Here is a 26040-nt window from a genome sequence, read left to right on the forward strand (position 1 = left end):
AGGAACGCATCAGGTCAGGTAGTATCTATGGAACTGAATAAACAGTCGAAATTTCAGGCCAAGACCCTTCACCAGGACTAGAAATGAGGGGGGAAGAAGCTTGAATAACAAAGTGAGGGGGGGATGAAGTAAGAAGCTGAGAGGTGACAGAATAAAGAGATGGAGAAGAAGGAATCTGATGGAGAGGCGAGTGGACCATGGATGTACACGTTTAAGGAGGGGCACTAGGGGGAGGTGACAGGCAGGTGAGGAGAAGAGAAGCAGTAAGGGGAGGCCAGAGCGGAGAATTGAAGAAGAGAGAAAGGGCAAAGGAGAAAAAGTTGGAGAAATCGACGTTCATGGCAACTCAGAAACAAAATCAGAATCAGGTTTATTATCACCGGCATGTGACATGAAATTTGTTAACTTAGCAGCAGCAGTTCAATGCGATACATAATCTAGCAGAGAGAGAAAAAAAATAATAATAAATACAATAAAACATAATAAATAAACAATGAAGTCAATTACGTATATTGAATAGATGTTTTAAAAATGTGCAAAACAGAAATACTGTTAAAAAAGAGAGGTAGTGTCCAAAGCTTCAATGTCTATTTAGGAATCGGATGGCAGAGGGGAAGAAGCTGTTCCTGAATCGCTGAGTGTGTGCCTTCAAGCTTCTGTACCTCCTACCTGATGGTAACAATGAGAAAAGGGCATGCCCTGAGTGCTGGAGGTCTTTAATAATGGATGCTGCCTTTCTGAGACACCGCTCCCTAAAGATGTCCTGGGTATTTTGTAGGCTAGTGCCCAAGATAGAGCTGACTAGATTTACTACCTTCTGCAGCTTCTTTTGGTCCTGTGCAGTAGCCCCTCCATACCAGACAGTGATGCAGCCTGTCAGAATGCTCTCCATGGTACGACTATAGAAGTATTTGATTGTATTTGTTAACATGCCAAATCTCTTCAAGCTCCTAATAAAGTTGCTGTCTTGCCTTCTTTATGACTACATCAATAAGTTGGGACCAGGTTAGGTCCTTAGAGACCCTGACACTCAGGAACCTGAAGCTACTCACTCTCTCCACTTCTGATCCCTCTATGAGGATTGGTGTGTTCCTTCATCTTACCCTTCCTGAAGTCCACAAGCAGCTCTTTCGTCTTACTGACTTTGAGTGCCAGGGTGTTGCTGCGGCACCATTCTACTAGTTGGCATATCTCACTCCTGTATACCCTCTCATCACCACCTGAGATTCTACCAACAATAGTTGTATCATCAAGAAAATTTGTAGATGGTATTTGAGCAATGCCTAGCCACACAGTCATGTGTATACAGAGAGTAGAACAGTGGGCTAAGCACACTCCCCTGAGGTGCACCAGTGAGGAGGATATGTTATCACCAATCTACACAGACTGTGGTCTTCTGGATGGCAAGTCGAGGATCCAATTGCAGAGGGAGGTACAGAGGCCCAGGTTCTGCAACTTCTCAATAAGGATTGTGGGAATGTTGGTATTAAGTGCCAAGCTATAGTCAATGAACAGCAACCTGATGTAGATGTTTGTGTTGTCCAGGTGGTCTAAAGCCATGTGGAGAGCCATTGAGATGGCATCTGCCATTGACCTATTGTGGCGCTAGGCAAATTGCAGTGGGTTTAGGTCCTTGCTGAGGCAGGAGTTCAGTCTAGTCATGACCAACCTCTCAAAGCATTTCATCACTGACGATGTGAGTGCTACCGGGTGATAGTCATTAAGGCAGCCCACACTATTCTCCTTGGCACTGGTATAACTGTTGCCTTTTTGAAGCAAGTGTGAACATCTGCCCATAGCAGTGAGAGGTTGAAAATATCCTTGAATACTCCTGCTAGTTGGTTAGCACAGGTGGAATATGAGGTGGTTCTCCTCCAACCTGAGAGTGGCCTCAGTAATAGAGAAGGACATGGACCGACATGTTGGAATGGGAATGCAATTGAAATTGTTGGCCACCTGGAAATTCCGAATCCTTTGGATGAAGTGAAGGTGCTTGGCAAAGTGTCCCCAGTGTACATTGTATCCCACCAACGCAGAGAAAGTTCACCTGACCTATACTGATTGAGCACTTTCACTCCATTTGCAGGAACCCAATGAAGGTCCCTGTTTACTGCAGGGGTCACTTCCTCCGTGATTCCCTTGTCCATTTGTCCATCCCCACTAATCCCCTCCTGGCACGTATCCATACAAGCAATGAAAATATTACACCTGCCCATTCACCTCATCCCTTGCCTCCATTCAGGGTGGCAAACAGCCCTTCCAGGTGAGGTAACTCTTCACCTGCGTATCTGCTGGGATTGTCTATTGTATCCAGTGCTCCTGATGACACCTCCTCTACAGTGGTAGACCTGAGGTAAAGAGACGGATTGCTTTGTCCTTCTTCCCACTCTTCTCTCCTATCAGATTCCCTCTTCTCCAGTCCTTTACCATTCACTCACCTGGCTTCACCTAACATCTAGGCTCGTCCCCCTTCCTATCCCCCTGCCTTTTTATTGTAGCATTTCCCCCCCTTCCTTTCCAGTCCTGAAGAACGTTGACTGTTTATTCATTTCCATAGATGCTGCCTGACCTGCTGAGATCCTCCAGTATTGTGTGTGTGTGTGTGTTGCTCTGAATCTCCACATCTGCATAAGCTTCTGTGCTTATATTTTATTAATATGCATACTGTCATGGCTTCCTGCATTGCATTAAGACACAGCCTTTTCTTCTCAGTGTTGTGGAATGAAGAACTCGAGGTCACAGGTTTAAGGCAAGAGGGGAGAGATTTAATAGGAAACTGAGGGATGGCCCTTCATGACTCCACAACCTATAGACTCACTTTCAAGGACTCTACAACTGAATATTATTTATTTACTTTTTTTTTATTAATTCCACAATTCATCTTCTTTTGCTCATTGGTTTTTGTCAGTCTTTGTTATAGTTTTTCATAAATTCTATTGTAGTTCTTATTTTCCTTTAAATGCCTTCAGGTAAATGAGCCTCAGGGTGGTATATGGTGACAAATAAATACTTTGATGATAAATTTACTTTGAACTTTTACTTTTTGACCCAGAGGGTGATCGACATATGCAATGAGCTGCCAGAGGGTGTGATCGAAACAGGTACATTATTTCCAAGTTACTTGGACAGGTAGATGGATAGGAGAGGTTTAGAGGGATATGGGCCAAACATGGGCAAATGGAACCAGCTTAGATGGGAATCTTGATAGGCATGGACCAGATGGGCTGAAGGGCTTATTTCCAGGCTGTATATGTCCATGACCTTATTACATAGGACAGTTAGATAAGATAACAATTATCACTATCTTAACACTGGGTTTATCTTCACTCACCACTGCAGTACCCAATTGAAATTTCAGTGTGTGAGGCACAGCAACTGAAACAGACCAAGCACACACAGTGTTTCACTGAGGAATTTGAAAGTTACGTAGATTATTTGCGATGCGACAGGAATATCTTTTTTGGTATTGCAGCAAATCTCACCAGCCAACTGCACTACAGTTGTTTAATCTTGCTGAAAATCTGATCAAAATCCTTCAAAACGCTGCCTGAACGTGAAAACTCATTCTTTGGAAGAGTATTTGACAATCTCCGTGCATTTATGTGTTTTATTATGTCTTATATGCCTGTGGTTAAATACGGTCTCCCAAAAGTGGTCACATTTAAATTCCAGTGTGACCCTTGGAAGGAGGCCACTGATCTCTGTGCAGGCTCTGTGTGAGAGAACTGAAAACAGCTCCATGTTCTTGACCTTTCTGGCATAATTCTGCATCATCCTCCACATCATCCAAATTTCCCATAAAAGAGATTTCAGTCTCATTTTCAACCACTCCTCTGCATACTCTGACAATATTTAATACAAAAAGATGACATATCAGTTGCCAGGTGTTAGATACGCAGGAATATTTCCTTCTACACCTTCAACCTGTCCCATCACTCACTCCCAGGGCAGGGACAACATGGGTTATACAGAGAGTGAAACCCCTTCAACCTGTCCCATCACTCAGTCCCAGGGCAGGGACAACATGGGTTATACAGAGAGTGAAACCCCTTCAACCTGTCCCATCACTCACTCCCAGGGCAGGGGCAGTTTAAGTTAGACAGAGAGTGAAACCCCTTCAACCTGTCCCATCACTCAGTCCCAGGGCAGGGACAACATGGGTTAGACAGAGAGTGAAACTCCTTCAACCTGTCCCATCACTCACTCCCAGGGCAGGGGCAGTTTAGGTTAGACAGAGAGTGAAACCTCTTCAACCTGTCCCATCACTCACTCCCAGGGCAGGGACAACATGGGTTAGACAGAGAGTGAAACTCCTTCAACCTGTCCCATCACTCACTCCCAGGGCAGGGGCAGTTTAGGTTAGACAGAGAGTGAAACCTCTTCAACCTGTCCCATCACTCACTCCCAGGGCAGGGACAACATTGGTTATACAGAGAATGAAACCCCTTCAACCTGTCCCATCACTCACTCCCTGGGCAGGGATAACATGGGTTAGACAGAGAGTGAAACCCCTTCAACCTGTCCCATCTCTCACTCCCAGGGCAGGGACAACATGGGTTAGACAGAGACTGAAACACCTTCAATCTGTCCCATCACTCACTCCCGGGGCAGGGGCAGTTTAGGTTAGATGAAAATTGATTCTCCCGCTACACTGCTCTGCTGTACACTCCCACAATAGGAAAATTATGGGTTAGATTGAGAGTGAAGCTCCCTCTACACTGTCCCATCACACTCCCAAAACAGAGACAGTGTTGGTTAGATACAGAGTGAAGCTCCATCTACACTGTCCCATCACAAACACCCAATAAAGGGACAAAGATGTTAAAATATCCTCCTTTCCATTGCCTACAGCAGTGAATTCCTGTCAGTCAAGGAGTGTACCCCTAAGTCATCTACATAGAACCATAGAACATTACAGCACAGAAACAGGCCTTCTGGCCCTTCTTGGCTGTGCCAAACCATTTTTCTGCCTAGTCCCACTGACCTGCACCTGGACCATATCCCTTCATACCCCTCTCATCCATGTACCTGTCCAAGGTTTTCTTAAATGTTAAAAGTGAGCCCACATTTACCACTTCATCTGGCAGCTCATTCCACACTCCCACCACTCTCTGTGTGAAGAAGCCCCCCCCCCCAATGTTCCTTTTAAACTTTCCCCCCCTCACCCTTAACCGATGTCCTCTGCTTTTTTTCTCTGCTAGCCTCAGTGGAAAAAGCCTGCTTGCATTCACTCTATCTATACCCATCATAATTTTATACACCTCTATCAAATCTCCCCTCATCTTCTACGCTCCAGGGAATAAAGTCCTAATCTATTCAACCTTTCTCTGTAACTCAAGTTTCTCAAGTCCCGGCAACATCCTTGTAAACCTTCTCTGCACTCTTTCAACCTTATTAATACCCTTCCTGTATTTCTACATGGTGTAGGACATTAGAAAATGACTTACAAGACTGAGAACAAAGCCTCTTTATCTGAGGTGGATGTTGGACACCAGCCAGCATCTGGTTGGTTTGTTGGGAGAGGCAGGGGTGGACACAGCTTGCTGTGGCAGGGAGGCTCCCTGAGCTCATGTACAGATAACCTCCATGTCACTGTACTTAAGTGGCCCAAGACAACTGGATCTGGCTTGGTGGGACTTGGCGTTCCTGCACGTAAACTGTCTCAATCCTAAATTAAAGAGAGTTTAGGCGGTTGTCCGGGGAAGATTTCCTTTTCATCCAAAAGTGGACAGAGGTTGGAAGTTGCACAAATTGTTTTAATTCATCAGAACATCCATATTTTAAATCTTCTCCCAACACAGGAGACCATTCAGTCCATCTAGTCCATACTAGACTATTGTGCTACAGAGAAATCCCACTTCTCCTGCATTTTTCCCTATGACCTATCCTCAGCATATTCCCCACAACCCCCAACACGGTCTGCCCATTACTAGGGGCAATTACAGCAGCTAATTAACCCACCAATGCATGCATGCCTGGGATCCAGAAACCGGATTAACTAGAGGGGACCCACACCATTTCAGAGGGGATACATAAACTCCACATGGACAACACCAGAGGTCAGAATCGATCCTGGACCCATGGAGCAATGAGGCAGTGGACCTCTCAGTTCCCCATCTAATCACTTCATCACAGGTTAAAGCAGGATACATACCACTTGGCATTTCTCCCCTTTCTTCCCTCGGCGGCTCTTCCTACCCTCCTTTGTCATGTCTACTTTACTAATAGAACACAGCAAAGTACAGCACAGGAACTGGCCCCTCAGCCCCAATGTCTGTGACGAACACAGGTGTATATGTGTGCACACGTGTGAGTAAACATGTGTGTGTGCATACATGTAAGTAAACCTGTGTGCATACATGTGAGTAAACGTGTGTGCATGTGCATGTACATCTGTGTGCGAGTACTGTACATGTGGGTGGATGTCTTTGTATACATTCTCATATAGTGAAGTTGACTGAATATTCTGGCAATGGAATGATCCTAAATCCTTATAATCTCTAAAATAAATCCATTTTAGGATAAGTCAGTGGTGCCCAGTGATTGTACATTTGTAAAAAAGTCTGCTGACTCTTGGTCTGTTGATTTTGTCTTTTAACAGAGGGAGGGGGGGGCGGAGAGAGAGAGAGAGTGCAGGGTGGGAGGGGAGGGGAGGGGAGGAGAGAGAGAGGGGAAAAGAGAGAGAGAGAGAGAGAGACTGACTTTTTTCTCTCTCTCTCCCAGGGAATATCCCCACAGTCCCAGGAGCCGCTCTCTCTGAGACCCATGGATTCATTACTCGGACAGCTGGTCTTTGGCAAACACAGCAGGGTAAGGGAAGTTTCTGGCTCTTCAGTGCCTCTGTTGACTACCGCTCGCATTAGTGTGACGGGAGAGATCTATTTCTTAAATCAGTTGTAAATTTTCTCTATTCTATCAGCACATCCAGAGAAATGCTGCAGTAATGTTGATGCTGATGACATTCCTGGAAGGAGGGAAGGAGGTGGGAGGCAGCAATGCTCCTGATTAAGGGAGAGATGATTTCAGTGTTCAGTTCTTTGAGAGGTCCATTCATTGCCTCCTGCCAGCTCCCTGTACCCGTAGAAGTGAATCCACGGACTCCCTTCACCACCTTCTTCCCATATAGACAGAAATGTGGCAGCTTTGCTTCCCACCACAAAACCACTCAGAAAATCCATAGTGCTCCAAATTGGAAGGGGATCCCAGCTCCAGTCTCTCTGGGAGAAACAGGCGCAGTGGAGAGAATTCTAATTGTCTCCGACTGCACACAATACAGGAACTCATTCCACACCCACCACGAGCTCAGGGCATCAAAATGGTAGTTCAGATTTGAGTCAAAGAAGCATACAACAGAGAAACAGGGCCCTCAACTTCAAGTGCCCAACTACATTTCTCCTGTTTATCAGTACTTCAAGGATCTAGGACTAACTTTGTTCTTCATAAACTCAGTGGAACCTCCCAATAAAGTTGATCCTTGATCCTACCTCCTGTACCTAAAAAAATGGCCACTGAGTGTATGTTCATGGTCTTCTGCTGCTGTAGCCCATCCACTTCAACGTTCAATGTGTTGTGCATTCAGAGATGCTCTTCTGCATACCACTGTTATAATATATGGTTACTTGAGTTACTGTCACCTTCCTGGTGGCCATCTTGGCCATTATCTTCTGAACTCTCTCATCAATAAGGCATTTTTGCTCACAGAACTGCTGCTCATTTGTTGCTTTTTGTGCCTTTCTCTGTAAATTCTAGACACCTCTGTTTGTGAAAGTCCCAGATCAGCAGTTTCTGAGATGCCCAAGGACCCCTGGCACCAATATTTATCCTACAGTCAATATTGCTTAGCTCACATTTCTTCCCCATTCTGATGCTTGGTCAGAACAACAAATGAAACACTTGATCATGTCTGCATGCTTTTAAGTACCGAGCTGCTGGCACAGCTGTTCAAGGTTCAAGCTGACAGTAACTCAAATAAACACATGTTGTAACAGTGGTGTGCAGTGGAGTAGCTCTGAACTCACAACATATCAAACGTTGAAGTGGTTGGGCTACAGCAGCAAAAGACCATGGACATACATTCAGTGGCCACTTTATTAGGTACAGGTGGGTTGCCTTTGGAATAAAGAGGGCTTAGATGTACCCCTTCCTGCACTCTCATGTACTTCTGATCTTCCTCTTCCAGATAATACCATGGGTGACCCTGCCACTTGTCTTCCTGATGACCATCCCCCCTGCATCTCCCACGTCCAGCCACGAAGAGGACGAGCCCCCTGTGCCCCCGAGAGACAGGGTGATCCGCTGCCCATCCAGATGCATCTGCACTAATGAAGAGATGGTGGACTGCAGTGGTGTGGATCTCAGCCTTTTCCCAAGCAACCTGTCTGCTAACATCCAGCTCTTGTCCCTGCAGGTACCAAACCCACGGACCATATGATCACTAGCCTCTCAAGACCATGTTCTTCAGAAGGTCAGGGGTAGGGATACTGGGTGGCATCAGTAACAAAGAGGTTGAAGCCCAACTTTAGCACTGCACTGCTCAATCCAGTAGATTTAAGAATGTACCTTGCCCAACAATACCTTGAACCACAAATCTGCTCACTTCTCCATCATGGGCTTGTTTTGTACAATGTCCAGTAAATTTGTTAGGTCAGGAAAACCCTAGCATGCAGGAAACAATGCTGGTTAGCATAACACTATTACCACTGACTTGGGGTCTAATTCTGCTGTTGACTGTAAGGACTCCCCATGACTGCCTGGATTTCCTCCAGGTGCTCCGGTTTCCTCCCACATTCCAACATGTACCGTTGCGTAGGTTACTTGGTCACATGGGTCCAACTGGGCAGTGCGAGCTCCTGGGACTAGAAGGGCCTGTTACCATGCTGCACCTCTAAAGAAGAGAAAGTTTTAAAAAATAATGTTTCACCCAAGAAGTATTGACCTCATGCTGAGTGTCCTGGGACCTCACGTTGTGAGGAAAAATCTGAAAAAAAAAATGGACAAAAAGAATGTAAAATATAGGAGCAGCTTTTCCACAAGTTGGAAATGAACCGGGCTAATGATTGCTTTCCCTGCAGAATAACCAGCTGGAAAAGATTCCGACAGAGGAACTGTCCAAGCTCACCAAACTGAGGACACTCAGCTTGCACAACAACAAGCTTCTCTCCAGAGGTAGGGGTCTGAAGGGAAGGGGGGGGGATATACCTACGGTCCACAGGTGAGGTTGGGTGGTCGGAGAATCAGGGTGGAGTTTATAGGGGTCTCAGAATCAGAATCAGAACCGTGGTTATTGTCACTGAATGTATTTTGTTTTGTGGCAGCAATACAGCGCAGGCATAATTAATTAATAGAAGTTATAATAAAAATAGATGAGTATTGCCAATGAGGTATAGTGAGGTAGTGCTCATGGGTTCATGGTTGTTCAGAAATCAGATGGCAGAAGAGGAAAAAGCTGTTCCTAAAACCCTGAGTGCACGTCTTCGGGCTCCTGTAGCTCCACCTCGAAGGCAGTAATGAGAAGAGGGCATGAAGAGGGTGAGAGGGAATAAGGTGGGGAATGGAACTGATGGGTATTCTCCAGAGCAGGAGTGGCAAAACATTATGAGAGCACGTACCCACATTGGTGATAATCTAAAAAAGTCTCTCATGCGTTACGGTAAACTTGAGATTATAAATGTTTAATCAATTAGTAACAATATTTATGAACTTTTTAAAGGAAAAAGGTATGAAACCTGTTACTTATTTACATGTATTCTGTTTTATTATTAATAAAATTATAATAAATTGAAATAAATGAAGCATTTTAGAAAACCTTTTCAAAAATTAAGATTAATCTTTTAAAAAGACAATTGAAAAAATAACCATTTCTAAATAGTATTGTTACTGTAACTGTTTACTGTACAAATGCTGATGTGTAGTCCAGGTCTGCGAGGATTTCAAAATGTATCATCCAGTGTCACATGTTCACACAACCATCCGTAAGACCATAAGAGCATAAGCAATAGGAGCAGAATTAGGCCATTTGGCCCATCAAGCGTGCTCCGCCATTTCATCACGGCTAATCCATTTTTCCTCTCAGTCCCAATCTCCTGCCTTCTTCCCGTTTCCCTTCATGCCCTGACCAATCAAGAATTTATCAGCCTCTGTCTTAAATGTACATAAAGACTTGACCTCCACAGCTGCCTGTGGCAATGAATTCCAGAGATTCACCACTCTCCAGGTAAGGAAATTCCTCCTTATCTCCATTCTAAAAGGATGCACCTCTATTCTAAGGCTGTGTCCATTGAGTCCACTTAGACTCTCCTACCGTCCTCTCCACATCCACTCTATCAAGGCCTTTCACCATTCAATAGGTTTCAGTTCTCATTCTTCTGAATTCCAGTGAATACAGGCCCAGAGCCATCAAACACTCTTCATATGACAAGCCATTCAAAACTGGTATCATTTTTGTGAACCTCCTTTGAACCCTCTCCAGTTTCAGCACATCCTTTCTAAGATAAATGACCCAAAATTGCTCACAGTATTCCAAGTGAGACCTCACCAATGCTCCATAAAGTCTCAACATTACATCCTTGCTTTTATATTCTAGCTTTCCTGAAACGAATGCTAACATTGCATTTGCCTTCTTCACCACAGACTCAAACTGCAAATTAACCTTTAGGGAATCCTGCACCAAGTTTGCCCAAGTCCCTTTGCATCTCAGTTTTTTGTATTTTCTTGCCATAGAAAATAGTCAACCCTTTCACTTCTCCCCTGACTATACACTTCCCGACATAGTATTCCATCTGTCATTTCTTTGCCAATTCTCTTAATCTGTATAAGTCCTTCTGTAGCCTCTCTGCTTCCTCAAAACCACCTGACTTTCCACCTATCTTTATAGTCAGCAACAAAGCCATCAATTCCATCAATGGAAGTTTACTTTCTTCTGCCTCTCTTCCTTCGTGGGGAGTGAAGCGCCATTGAGTCTTCTCTCTAGTTATACTAACTTCACACAATTCATAATCCCTAACACCTGGAGCTTCCACCATACTGCTAGTGTCTTCCTCAGCAGAGATTGTGCAAAACATTTATCATTTCATCCACTATTTCCTTGTTCCCCCCCCCCCCCCATTACTATCTCTCCAGCATTGTTTTCAAGCGGTCTGATATCCACTCTTGCCTCTCTTTTACACGTTATGTATCTGAAGAAACTTTGGTATCTCCTTTAATATTATGGGCTGGCTTACTTTCATATTCCATCTTTACCTTCTTAATGACTTTTTAGTTGCCTTTTAAAGTTTTTAAAAGCTTCCCAAACCCCTAACTTCACATTAATTTTTGCTCTATTATATTCCCACTCTTTGGATTTAATGTTGGCTTTGACCTCTCTTGTTAGTCACGATTGTATCATCTTGCCTTTAGAATACTTCTTTCTCTTTGGGATGTATATATCCTGTACCTTCTGAACTACTTCCAGAAGTTCCAGCCATTGCTGCTGTGCCACCATCCCTGCCAGTGTCCTTTTGCAATCAATTCTGGCCAATTCCTCTATCATGCCTTTACTCCACTGTAATAAAATTACATCTGACTTTAGCTTCTTCTCAAATTTCAGGGTGATTTTAATCATATTATATGATCACTTGCTGCTAAGGGTTCTTTTACCTTAAGCTTGCTAATCAATTCTGGTTCATTACACAACACAATATCCAAAATAGCTGACCCTCTAGTAGGCTCAACCATGAACTACTCTAAAACTCCATTTCATAGCTACTCTGGAAACTCCCCTCTTCTGTAATGCAGTACCAACCTGATTTTCCCAATCTACCTGCTATTGAAGTCCCCCGTGACCATTGTAACATTGCCCATTAGGCATGCATTTCCTATCTCCTATTGTACTTTGTAGACCACATCCTTACTACTGTTCAGACACACTCCCATCAGGTTCTTTTTACACTTAGAAATATAGAATCATAGAAAACCTACAGCACAATACAGGCCCTTTGGCCCACAAAGCTATACCAAACATGTCTTATTACCTAGGGTTACCCATAGTCCTCTATTTTTCTGAGCTCCATGTACCTGTCCAGGAGTCTCTTAAAAGACCCTATAGTATCCTCCTCCACCACGATCACTGGCAGCTCATTCCACACACTCACCACAAAGGTGACCAGAACTGAGCACAGTACTCCAAGTGGGGTCTGACCAGGGTCGTATATAGCTGCAACATTACCTCTCAACTCCTAAACTCAATCCCACGATTGATGAAGGCCAATGCACCATATGCTTTCTTAATCACAGAGTCAACCTGTGCAACAGCTTTGATTGTCCTATGGACTTGGAGCCCAAGATCTCTCTGATCCTCCACATTGCCAAGAGTCTTACCATTAATACTATATTCTGCCATCATATTTGACCTACCAAAGTGAACCACCTCACACTTAACTGGGTTGCAGTTCCTTAACTATATCCACAATGATTCAATACCTTCTGATCCTATGCCACCTCTTTCTAATGATTTGGTTTCATTTTTTAACCAACAGAGCAACACTGGCCCCTCTACCTTCCTGCCTATCCTTTTGATACAATGCATATCCTTTGACATTAAGCTCCCAGCTACAATCTTTCAGCCATGATTCAGCCATGATTCAGCCGACAACATCATACCTGCCAATCTGTAACTGTGCTGCAAATTCATCACCTTATTCTGTATACTGCACACATTCGAATACAACATCTCCGATCCTGTATTCACCCTTTTTTGATTTTGTTCGCAATTTACATTGTAATTCGACGTGCTAACTGCAACTCCGCCCTGTCAACAGCCTCTCCTCACTACACATTGCTTCAGTTTGTAAACCAGCTACCTCATCTTCAGCACTAGCTGGCACCAAGTCAGTGTGAGACACTTCCTGTGAAAACACCCCCCTGCTCTAGATTTGTAAGAGAAATAATTTGCTGCTTCATTTAGCAGTAAAGATAATGTGTCATTTCATTATGGGTGGGGTTTAAGGAATCAGGGGATGGCACTACATGCTGCGTGCCCACAAAATTTTTGTGCATTCTATCTTGGTCAAGCGTGCCATAGGTTTATCATCCTTGGACTAGAGCCACCAGAATCGGCTTTGTTACCATTGGCATCTGCCATGAAATTTGTTGTTTTGTGGCAGCAGTGCAGAGCAATATATTAAAAAAACATATAAATTACAACTAGTGATATATATAAAAATTAAATATAGTAAGTAGTACAACAAGAGCAAAAATAGCTAAGTAGTGTTCATGGGTTTGGTTATTGTTCATTCAGAAATCTGATGGCATAGAAGCTGTTCCGAAAACAATGAGTGTGTGTCTTCAGGCTCCTGTGTGGTGCTGGAGAAGACAGCATGTTCTGGGTGATGTGGGTACTTAATGATGGATTCCACCTTTTTGAGGCATCACTTTTGGATGGTGGGGAGGCTTGGCCCACAATGGAGCTGGCTGAGTTTACAACCCTGCGCTGTATTTGGTGACCTTGTGCAGTGGCCCCTCCATACCAAGTGGTGATGCAACCAGTTAGAGTGCTCTCTTTGATACATCTGTAGAAATTTGCTAGAGTCTTTGGAGACATACAGTACCAAATCTCCTTAAGCTCCTAATGAAATACTGCTGCTGACGTGCTTTCTTTGTAATTACAAGTAATAAAGGACAGATGAAATTGGTGGTGCCTATACTCTGGTGCTCAGTGGAGCTGATCTCATCCTTGAGGAGGCTGCACAGATTTAATGGTCTATGGTGGCTACTGGGTACATCAGGAGGTTGTAAATCTTTAGAATCCTCTGCCCCAGAGAACTCGGGATGTTTCAGAGCTGAGCAGGACTAAGCTGCGATCAGGAGAGTTTGATTCAGAGAATCTAAGGAAATGGGATTGGGCAGGAAGAATGGAATCAAATTCTTACTCAGTAAGCCAGGACGTGAGGACTGAGTTATAGGGAAAGTTTGGGCAGGCTTCATTCCTTAGAACATTGGAGACTGAGAGGTGATCTTATAGAGGTATATTAAATCATGAGGGCAGAGATAGGGTGAATGCCCTCAGTTTTTTCCCCAGTGTTGGGGATTCAAGAACTAGAGGGCATTGTTTTAAAGTGAGAGGAGGAAGATTTAATAGGACACAAGAGATCCTACAGATGCTGATAATTCTGAACAAACAACACACACAAAGTGCTGGAGGAACTCAACAAGTCAGGTAGCACATATGGAAATAAACAGTCAACATTTCGGGCTGAGACCCTTCATCAGGACTGAAAAGGAAGTCGTTAGAAGCCAGAATAAGAAGGTGGGAGGAGTTCGAGCTGGCAGGTGGTAGGTGAGACCGGGTGAGGAGTAAGGTGGATAGGTGGGGGGAAGGTGGATGATGTGAGAAGCTGGGAGGTGATAGGTGGAAGAGGTAAAAGGCTGAAGAAGGAGGAATCTGATGGAAAGGTTAATGGAATAAAGGGAAGGAAGTGGTGAAACAGAGGGAGGTGTTAGCAGTTCATGGAGGGATGGTGGATGGAGAAGGAATGAGAGGGTCACCAAAATGGGGGAAGACCCAAAGTGGGGGGGGGGGGAAGCAGGGGAAACTGGTTATCAGATGTCAGAGAAATCGATGGTCATGCTATCAGGTTGGAGGCTGCTGAGATGAAATATGAGTTGTTGCTCTTGCAACCTGCATTTGGCTTCATTGTGGCAGAGCAGAGGAGGCCATGGACAGACATGTTGATATGGGAAAGGGAAGCCGTATTGAAATGGGTGACGACGAGGGGATACTGCCTTCTGCATTGGACAGAACAAAGGTGCTCAAATTTGAGAGGCAACTTTTTTTTACACAGAGGGTGGTCTGTATGTTGCATCAGCCATCAGAGGCAGGAACAATAACAAAATTTAAGAAACAGGTACATTGGATTGCAAAGGATTAGAACAAAGGGGCTAAATGCAGTCAAATGGGACTACCTTGGATTGGGCATTTTGGTCAGCATAGACCATTTGGGCCAAAGGGCCTGTTTCCATGCTGTATGACTCCATAAACAAAGGCAGAGCACACTGGAATGCTATGTCCTGCTCCAGCTCCTTTTTCAAGATGTACTGTTTTTACAGGGTTACCAGACAAGGCTTTCAAGTTTCTGTGGGAACTGGAGCACCTCTACTTGTCCAATAATAAGGTGAGCATCCTGACATTCCCTGTACTGCTGCAAAGGTCACACTTCATCAAAGGAGGGGAGGAATTGTGTGCAAGGTCAGCAGGAGATGATCGAAGTTTGGTGAAGTTGTGGATAGCCTGGAGGGCTGTTTCAGGTTGCAGTGGGACATTGCCTGGATGCAGAGTGGGATGAGAAGTACCAGATGGAGACAAACCTGAAAAATTGTGAAATAATAATTTGAAGGCAAAATACAGGGTTAATGGCAGGATTCTTGCAAGTGTGAAGGCATAGAGTGATTATGCAGGAAGTTTGAAAAAACTCATCTGTTTCTACCTTAGGCCACAAACTTATCAATCACTCTAATGAGTTATTAACTTCAAACTTTCTGCATAATCACTCAAAGAGTTGAACTGCATGTGCATGTAACGAGAGCTGTATAACTCATCTCCTTTACCGTAGGCCACGAGCTTATGAATCATCCCTGCTGTGGACACTTTCTGGAGGTCCAAGATCCGTATGCTCCATGACCACTGGACTAAGTCTGTAAATGTAGGAGGGGATTATGTTGAAAAATAAATATGCTAGGTTTTCTAAAATTGACTCCTTCTACCTTAGGCCACAAACATATCAATCACCTCCTTGTATGTCACCATGTACAACTCTGAGATTCATTTTCTTAGGGGCATATTCAATAAATCTATATTATAGATACATTATACATGGTAAATGGTAGGGCATTAAGGAATGCAGTAGAACAGAGTGATCTAGGAATAATAGTGCATAGTTCCCTGAAGGTAGAATCTCATGTGGATAGGGTGGTGAAGTAAGCTTTTGGTATGCTGGCCTTTATAAGTCAGAGTATAGGAGTTGGGATGTAATGTTAAATTGTACAAGGCATTGGTGAGGGCAAATTTGGAGTATTGTGTACAGTTCTGGTCACTGAATTATAGCAAAGATGTCAACAAAATAGACAGAATAGATTTACTGGAATGTTACCTGGGTTTCAGCACCTAAGTTACAGAGAAAGGTTGAACAAGTTAGGTCTTTATTCTTTGGAGTGTAGAAGGTTGAGGGGGAACTTGATAAAGGTATTTAAAATTATGAGGGGGATAGATAGAGTTGACATGGATAGGCTTTTTCCATTTAGAGTAGGGGAGATTCAAACAAGAGGACATGAGTTGAGAGTTAAGGGGCAAATGTTTAGGGGTAACACGAGGGGGAACTTCTTCACTCACAGAGTGGTAGCTGTGTGGAATGAGCTTCCAGTAGAAGTGGTACAGGCAGGTTCAATTTTGTCATTTAAAAAAAAATTGGATAGGTATATGGACAGGAAAGGAATGGAGGGTTATGGGCTGAGTGCAGGTCGGTGGGACTAGGTAAGAGTAAGCATTCGGCATGGACTAGAAGGGCCGAGATGGCCTGTTTCCGTGCTGTAATTGTTATATGGTTATAATAGCCATAACAGAATCAATGAAAGACTACCCAAATGGTGAATTCAACTAGAGTGCAGAAGACAACAAACTGTGCAAATACAAAAAGAAGAAATAATAATAATAATTAATAAATAAGCAATAAATATCAAGAACATGAGATGAGAAGTCCTTGAAAATGAGTCCATTGGTTGTAGGAACACTTCAAATGATGAGGCAAGTAGAGTGAAGTTATCCCCTTTTGTTCAGAGTCAATGGTTGTGGAGTAATGACTGTTCCTGAACCTGGTGGTGTGAGTCCTGAGGCTTCTGTACCTTCTTCCTGATCGCAGCAACAGGAAGAGAGCATGTCCTCATGTCCTGGGTTGGTGGGGGTTCCTGATGCTGCTTTCCTGCAACAGTGTTTCGTGTAGGTGTGCTCAATGGTGGAGAGGGATTTACCTGTGATGGACTGGGCCGTATCACTCCTTTTTGTAGGATTTTCCATTCAATTACTTTGGTGTTACGCATCTATAGAAGTTTGTCAAAGTTTTAGATGTCATGCTGAACCTCCGCAAATTCCTAAGGAAGCAGAGGAACTGCCGAGCTTCCTTCTTAATTGCACTTACATGCTGAAGCCAGGACAGGTCTTCCAAAGTAATAACATCCAGGAATTTAAAGTTACAGACTCTCCCCACCTCTGATCCTCCCATGTGAACTGGCTTCTGGATCTGTATCTCAGTACATGAGACAATATTAAACCAAAACAATCTAAGAGCAACAGATTACGTGAAGAAGTGAAGACACAGCCTCAGCGCTCTACAGGGAGAGCCATCCTGCATAAAATGTTTATTACTCTGAAGTGCGAGCTGAACATTGACGTAATCTGGAAGAGCACTTTTCAGATTGACCTGCTGTGCACTTCTTGCAAAACAGGATAAGCTCTGGTCTTAACTGTTCTGTGCAAAGCTCTGGATATGGTTAAGCAGTGGATTACATCCTTGATTTTACGAGTCATTTACTAAATCTGTCTGCAGTGTTAGCTTTGGAACCATTAGTAAAAACAATAACATCAATTGCAAGCAATTGAGAATGAGGATCATGGTGTTTATTTAAGAAATCTTTATCAAGCAAAATAAGGCTTTGGTGCTGAGTTTTCACATATTTGTCTGTTCAGGAGCTTACTGATACAAGATCTGTAAATACATAAAGCAAAAAAAAAGATGCTAGAAGATGCAGGCCAGACAGCATCTGTGGAGGGAAATGGACAGTCAACGTATCGGGTTGAGACCCTTCATTTGGTCAGGAGGAAAGCGAATGCTTGTCTGGTGTGAGACAGGAACTTGGAGTACACTTGGAGTTCTGCCAGTTGAACAATCCAAATGACGGTCCAAATTGTCGACTGTACATTTCCTTCCACAGATGCTGCTCAACCCACCGAGCTTCTCAGGCAGTTTGCTTGTTCCTCCAGATCCTAGCATCAGCAGTCTCTTGCATCTCCATTGTGAGTACACAATGTTTAATTAGCCTTTAGCTCTGAACATATTTTCCATAAGCCCCACACTGCAGAGCGAATTTACTTTCAATTCTTAGTTCTCCCTCTCCTCCCCAAGGACTGGCTTCTCCTTCCCCACCGCCTCTCAAACCAGGACTGGCTCCTGAAGAGACATTAAGTAGGAGCTCCCCAAGATTTCAGGGCTGGAAATTATATTATTAGACTATTTGGCAAAAAGCAGTGGAGTTCTCAGCAACATTTTCCCTTCAGTCAGAAACAAACCCATTAACCTCATTGAAGTCCATGTTGTTATATGTAAATTCTCCATAATCTTGACTGATAAAGATCAAAGTTCAAAGTAAATTTATTATCAAAGTATGTTTAAGTCCCTATACTACCTTGAGATTCATTTTTTCAGGCATTCAAAGTGGAACAAAGAAATGCAATAGAATCAATAAAAATATACTCACAAAGACTAACAAGTAACTAATGAGAATCTGGGCAAATACAAATAAATGAATGTTTAGGTGTAGATAGACAGAAAATAAATAAATAATGTTGATACCATGAGTTGCAGAGTCATTGAAGATGGGTCCATAGGTTGTGGAATCATTTCAGAGTTGAGGTGAGTAAAGTTATCCACACTGGTTCAGAAGCCTGATAACTGCAGGATAATACTTATTCCAGGACCCGGTGATAAGGCACCTAAAGCTCCTGTATCTCTTTCCCGATGGCAGCAGTGAGAAGAGAGCATGGCATGAATGGTCAGGGGGTGGGGGGTTGGTGTGGGTCCTTGATGATGGATGCTGCCTTCTTGTAGCAGTGCTCCTTGTACAGTGCCTTGAAAAATTATTCAGCCCCCAACCCTTTGTTGCCATATGAGTATTACAACCAGGGATTTGGATCAACTTAACTAAGAATTTTTATTCGTAAATCACATGCTCTTCCCCCCCCCCCACAAAGGAGCCCCAAAACTAGGAAAAATTGTAAAGCAAGAAAAACTAAAAATTCTAAAACTGACATGTTCAAAGGTAATCATCCCTCTTTGCTCAGTACTTAGTTGAACCACTCGTCACAGCCAATAGTTTTTTTGGATAAGTCTCTATTAGCTTTGCACAGCGTGATGGAGCAAGATTTGCCCATTCCTCCTTGCAAAGTTGCTCAAACTGTGCCAGGTTAGTTGGGGAGCAGTGGTGGACAGCGATCTTGAGGTTTTGCCAGAGATGTTCAATTGGGTTAAGGTCAGGCATCAATTTTCTTCATTTGAAGCTACTCAATGGTTGCTTGGGCAGTATACTTTGGGCCGTTATCCTGCTGAAAGATGAACTTCCTCCCCAGTTTAAGCTTTCTGGTAGAGGCTAGCAGGTTTTTATCCAGGATCTCTCAGTATTTTGCAGCATTCATCTTCCCATCAGTCCTGACCAGATTTCCAATCCCTGCTGCTCAAAAGCCTTTCCATAGCATGTTGCTACCTCCACTGTGCTCCACAATAGGGTAATGTTACCTGGCTGATATGCACTATTAGATTTAAGCCACAAGTGCAGATTAGTGTTGAGGTCAAAAAGTTCCACTTCAGTCTCATTCGACACAAGACCTTCTTCCATGTCTTTACAATATCTTCGACGTCATGCTTTGCAAAGTCTTTACAGGCAAGAATGTTTTTTTTCTTACCCAGGGCTTCTATCTTGCCACTTTTCCATAAATACCTGTTTTTTTTTTGTTCAAGAGCTTAGAGATTGTGAAGCCATGAACTTCATCTCCAGTTGCAGCCACTGATATCTGCAGCTCATTCAAAGTGACTGTGACATCACATGAGCCTCTCTTACAAGTGCCATTCTTCTCCAGCAACTAGGTTTAGAGGGGCAGCCTGATCTAGGCAGTGTGGCTGTGGTTTCTTATTTTTGCCATTTTGTCACGATGGACTACACTGAGCTGCGAGGGATGCTCAATACCTTTGAGCTGGTCTTGTAACCTTCCCCAGATTGGCGCTTCTCTATCTTCATTTCCCCGATGTGTCTTGAAAGTTCTTTTGTCTTCGTTGAGGTTTGGCCTGTTGAAAATATACTATATAGTTGGACATTATGGAGAGAGGGGGTATTTATTCTTATGAATTTATTGAAAGCAGTGATCCTCCAAATTTCTACATCAACAAATTGGGAGATTTGCACCTGATGAAAGTTACATAGCTATTACAAAGGGATGAATACTTTTTCAGGCTCACAATTTTGGTTTTTAACATCTAGTAGATTGTTGATAGATATTGGAATTTTTCTTTTGATTTTACATGATGCGCAATGTTTTGTAGATTTGCTCAAAAATCCTACTTCAACATGTTTTAGATTTAAAAAATGAGACAGCAAAATGTGAAACGTGAGCACTCTTTCCAGGCACCATAGATGTGCTCAGTGGTGGGGTGCCTTGCCCGTGAAGGACTGGGCTGCATCCACCACTTATTGTAGGCTTTTCTCTATTGGATATTACTGTTCCTATACTAGTGTTTACATACATACTGTTTCCATAAAGATTGTGGCAGATGTATTGGCTTTGGGAAAATGGGAAGGTAACAACCATGTGCATCATCTCACTATTGGGAAGTAATGCCACAACACAGTTTGTCCCATGCATGGTCAAGGACTCAGTCATGCTGACTGGAGTGTCCATGATGGTGGGTTTGCAGGTTCAGTGAAAAGAGGAGGTTATCCCTTAGTCCCAGAGGCTTGGTCCACAAGAGGGCTTATGAAGCTAAAGCAGGAGGGGATCCAAGTGAGTCCTAAGTAAGCATTTCCAGGAGGGGACAAGATGAACAATCTGGGAAATCTCCCTAGAAGCCTTGAGATGTGATTCAGTTTTATCCTTCCTGTCATTCCTCAGCTGACAGTGACACCCAGGAGGCTACCCAACACTTTGCAAATCGTCGACTTTGCTGCCAACAATCTGAAGGAGGTATCCGTGCTCACTTTCAGCCACAAGCCATGGCTCAGGTAAAGATGTGAGAAATTGCAGAAGGAGTTGGCTATTCAGCCCATCGTCCCAATTAGATCTTCTCTGTGCACTGCACTAATGATAACATTCGCTAGTAATAAGGATCATGTTGTAGCTACGATCTGGATTGGACAAAGTCACTTGAAAGACAACATTTGCTGAAAGAACAGAGTCAGACTGTTCTGCTGGGGGCTAGTACAATTTGATAGGCTGAATATCCTCCTCCATGCTGTTATAATTTGATGAGTTAAAGGAATTAAATTGAATTGTTAATACAGTAGTAAAATATATTCTATAGATGTTTGAATGCAAGATTCTCCACTATCCTCTGCTCCCTTCTGCTTCCCCACCACCCTTATTTGATTCTGTATTTCACTGTCCTTTCCTATTGAATTCCATCATCTACAGCTTTTATCACCTCCCTATTCCCATTCTCACTCTCACTATTACAGGGAATTAGAATCAGAATTATTTCCCTTCTATGGCATGAAACTCGTGTTTTGCAGCAGCAGTACAGTGCAAAAGACATAAAATTACTCCAAATTTACAAAATTAGTATCTAGTGCAAAAAGAAGTAATAACGATAATATTTGTGGGTTCGTGGGCCATTCAGATATCTAATGGCAGAGGGGAAAAGCTGTTCCTAAAATGTAAAGTGTCTGTCTTCAGGCTCCTGTACCTCCTCCCTGATGGTAGTAATGTTCTGGATAGTGAGGGCCTTTAGAGATGCCTCTTGAGTCACTGGTTCTTGAAGATGTTCTTGATGGTGGGGAGGCTTGTGTCCTTGATGGAATTAGCTGTCTAAAGCCCTCTGCGACTCTGTTTAGTATTTTTGGGAGCAGGATGGCCATCATCCCACTGCATTACACAAATCTTTACCCTCCAACTAACCGCAGTGAACTCATTTTTGTATTTCTCACTGCAGCAGGTGAAGTGATCACAGCCCTCTCTCCTTCCCTCTAGGTCTATCTATCTCCACAACAATAAGCTGACAAACTCAGGCTTGCCCAAGGACATGTTCAACGGCTCCCAGATGGTGACTACTTTAATTCTATCCAGCAACAAACTAAGACAAGTACCTGAGAACATGCCACCTCTGCTTGTCCAGTTGCATTTACAGGTAGGTACCAATATGCCAGCTCAAGGCAACTGCTACAAGACTGTTGGACTCCTGTACTCAAAAATCTTGTAGGACAAAGAGTGACTACAGATCTTGCAATCTACCTCATTGTGGTCCATACATTTTATTTGTATGCCTACACCACACTTTCTCTGTGACTACAAAACTATATCCTATGTCTTGGCAAACACGAGGAAATCTGCAGATGCTGGAAATTCAAACAACAACACACACAAAATGCTGGTGGAACACAGCAGGCCAGGCAGCATCTACAGGGAGAAGCACTGTTGACGTTTCGGACCGAGACCCTTCGTCAGGACTAACCGAAAGGAAAGATAGTAAGAGATTTGAAAGTAGCGGGGGGAGGGGGAAATGCGAAATGATAGGAGAAGACCGGAGGGGGTGGGATGAAGCTAAGAGCTGGAAAGGTGATTGGCAGAAGTGATACAGAGTTGGAGACGGGAAAGGATCATGGGACGGGAGGCCTCAGGAGAAAGAAGGGGGGGGGGGAGGAAAACACCAGAGGGAGATGGAGAACAGGCAAACAACTAAATATGTAAGAAAGGGAGGAGGGGCATTAGCGGAAGTTAGAGAAGTCATTGACCTCCAGTCCCATGATCCTTTTGGTTAGTCCTGACGAAGAGTCTCGGCCCGAAACGTCGACAGCACTTCTCCCTATAGATGCTGCCTGGTCTGCTGTGTTCCACCAGCATTTTGTGTGTGTTGTTGTTCCTACGTCTTGGTATTGTTTTCATTTTGTACTACCTCAATGCATTTATATATGCAATGATCTTGAGAGCACACAAACACTAACAATAATAAACTAATTACCAAACCTAACTGCACCTCCCATCTGCCTCTCTCTCTCCCCCCCAGCCCATGTGCATCTTCTCTCATCAAAGCCTGAAGCTGTCCCAGAACATCAACATCTGATTTCCCCAGTTTTATTTTTGGCTAATACCCATACTCTGTTTGAACTTCAGCGAGAGCTGAAAGTTTCCAAGATCTTTCGAGTCCTGCATTACTTGACTTTCAACCATACCCCACCATGTCAAAGCCGTCCCTGCTCTGTGCAATGAATTCACCAGTTCTGACCAAACCTATATAATAAACCGGTTCTGCTTCTGCAGGCATCTCTAGCTGATTTTGCCCATAATTTGGAAAGCATTGGTATTGGAATTGGTTTATTATTGTCACATATACTAAAATAAAATGAGAAACTGATCCTGTGTACTGTTCATACGGATCAAATCATTACACAGTGCATTGAACAAGATAAAACAATAACAGAGTAAAGTATATTAATTAATGAAGAAATACAATGCAGCTAAACAATTAAGTGCAAGATCATAATGAGGTAGTTTGTGAGGGTAAGAGTCCATCTTATTGTGCAAGAGGTCTATTCAAGAGTCCAATAACAGTCAGATAGAAACTATCCTCGAGCCTGGTGGCATGTGCTTTCAGGCATTTCACTGTATGTTTTGATGTACACGTGATAAATAAATCTGAATCTTGTATATTAGACAAGGACCAACTACTGAACTTGGGTACAGCTGGTTGAAGTTAATAACCTGTTCTGTTTCAATTTTGACCATTGCTTACACTTCATGGGTAGGAATGTGTCTTGGATCTTGGATTATTTTCCTTCAAACCGCATCCCAGCTGGTACTGGCCTTTGCTCAATATCTTGAATTGAAGACCAGCAGGTCAGAACTTTGTATATGAAGACTGAAAATGATTTCAATCTGAAATTGAGGGCCTCAACTCAGAAGAAAGCAAACTTTGTAAGGTTCAGAGGGACTTAGGACAAACACAAACTAAATGGGACCAGCTCAGGTTGGTAAGGACGAGTTGTGCCGAACGGCTGGTTTCCTTGCTGTATTACTTAATGACTCTACGTATTATTCTGCTATGGTAGTATAAGAAATGATATCATACGGTATGATACTAACATTTACAGAATTAATAGACACAAGAAATTCTGAAGATGCTGGAACACACACAAAATGATGGGGGAACTCTGCAGGTCAAGCAGCATCTGTGGAGAGGAATGAATAGTCAACGTTTCAAGCTGAGGTCCTTCATCAGAACTTCATCAAAACAATTAATGCATGGTTCACTCATAATTCCTTTAAAAAAGCAGTGAAAGTAAACCAGTCATGGCTTCCAAGAAGTTAAAGATGCTATTAGATCCATGAAAGAATCTAAAATCTTGCCAAAAAATAACAGTAAACTTGAGGATTTTGAGCATTTCAGAACACAGCTTAGAACCAAGACACTGAAGAGGAAAGAGGAAAATGAGAGCTGACCAGCAAGAAACATCAGAACAAATTGCAGGAGATTCTGTATAAAGAAAGTTGTAGTTCCCTTACCGATTGAGAGGGGAAAGTATACTGGAAAGCAAGAAATGGCATATATAGGAATGCTCCTGAAATAGAGGAGGACTACATGATGATGATGATGACGTCGACTCGGGCCTGAGAGGCCAGCGTCAGGCATTTCTTTTTTCTTTCATGCCTTACAAGGCACAGAACAAGAGAATATGTGATGTGCCACTCCTCACACAGACATTTTGCAGTATTTTTTTTTATTTTACTTGGTCGAGTTGCAAACTCAACACTCAACCTGGCACAAATGGAAAGCGTACTCAGGAATGGATTCAAACCCTGGAGCTCCATTCCGGAGTCTGGCGCTGATGTCACTGCGCCACCAGCTGGCCTACAGCTATAGAGTAAATAAGGAGTTCAAAATATTATCCTTAGTTGGAACCTAGTATTGGACAACTGTGGTGCATCATGGGGCTGTAAAAGTGTCTGCGAGTTCTGGGCGCAGCCCATCTATCTTTCACCACCCTCAGCTTCCCTCATGTACATCTCCCTTCTCCCACACTTCTTCACTCTCTAAACTCACTCCAGAAAAACTTGATGGGGTGACTTCTGATTTATATTGCATTTCCATTCACCCAGTGCTGATCTGCACTGACTCCCAAATGAGTAATGCCTCAGTTTTCAGATCATTATCCTTGTTCGTAAATTGCTCTGTAATATTGCCCTCTCTCTGTAATCTTCTCCCGTCTTAAATGAAAGGGATAGATAAGATAGAGGCAGGAAATTTGTTTCCACTGGTAAGTGAGATTAGAATGAAGGGACACAGGCTCAGGATTTCGAGCTGCTGCGCTGCGGCCGCAATTTTAAATGCGGTGTTGCAGCTCAATGGCTTTGCCATTTACTGTAAAGAAAGGACAGCTCAGTCCCTTAAAGCAGAGGAGGTGCAGCATGCTTTATAATTGAGCATTTGTGGCAGTGCGGTCTCAGTCTTGCTCAGCCAATCTGGAACACCAAGCGGTCAAATGTCATCCTTTTTACCTGTGGATGGAGTTTTCAGCCATCATCCTGGTAGCGGTGTACATTCCACCTCAGGCCAATGTCAGGTTAGTGCTGGAGAAGCTAAGGTTCATAATCAACAGGCGTGAAACAGCACACCCTGACGCCTTCCCTATCATTGTGGGGGTTTTCAACCAGGCCAGCTTGAAGAAGTCTCTGATCAACTACCACCAACATATCACCTTTGGAACCAGGGGAGCCAACAAACTTGACCACTAATACAAAGAAATCTGCAGATGCTGGAAATTCAAGCAATACACACAAAATGCTGGTGGAATGCAGCAGGCCAGGCAGCATCTATAGGAAGAAGTACAGTTGACGTTTTGGGCCGAGACCCTTCATCAGGACTAACTGAAAGAAGAGATAGTAAGTGGTAGGGGGAGGGGGAGATCTGTCATGATAGGAGAAGACCGGAGGGGGAGGGATGAAGCCAAGAGCTCGAAGTTGATTGGCAAAAGGGATACACAGCCGGAGAGGGAGAGGATCATGGGACAGGAGGCCTAGTGAGCAAGAAAGGGGGAGGGGAG

General features: G+C 43.4%; 1 protein-coding gene across 1 annotated transcript in view; it reads left to right on the plus strand.

Annotated features, from left to right (window-relative positions):
• Positions 1–2973: 2973 nt before the first annotated feature.
• Positions 2974–26040, plus strand: part of LOC132406382 (podocan-like protein 1) — a 41945-nt gene continuing 18878 nt past the window's right edge. Inside the window, exons 1-7 of the mRNA XM_059991986.1 lie at positions 2974–3101; positions 6724–6810; positions 8180–8407; positions 9072–9165; positions 15082–15146; positions 20900–21009; positions 21974–22130. Coding sequence (XP_059847969.1) covers positions 6766–6810; positions 8180–8407; positions 9072–9165; positions 15082–15146; positions 20900–21009; positions 21974–22130 — 699 coding nt within the window. The 5' untranslated portion in view covers positions 2974–3101; positions 6724–6765. The remainder of the gene's footprint in view (positions 3102–6723; positions 6811–8179; positions 8408–9071; positions 9166–15081; positions 15147–20899; positions 21010–21973; positions 22131–26040) is intronic.

This window comes from Hypanus sabinus, chromosome 16 (genome assembly GCF_030144855.1).
Source record: "Hypanus sabinus isolate sHypSab1 chromosome 16, sHypSab1.hap1, whole genome shotgun sequence".
Classification (NCBI taxonomy): domain Eukaryota; kingdom Metazoa; phylum Chordata; class Chondrichthyes; order Myliobatiformes; family Dasyatidae; genus Hypanus; species Hypanus sabinus.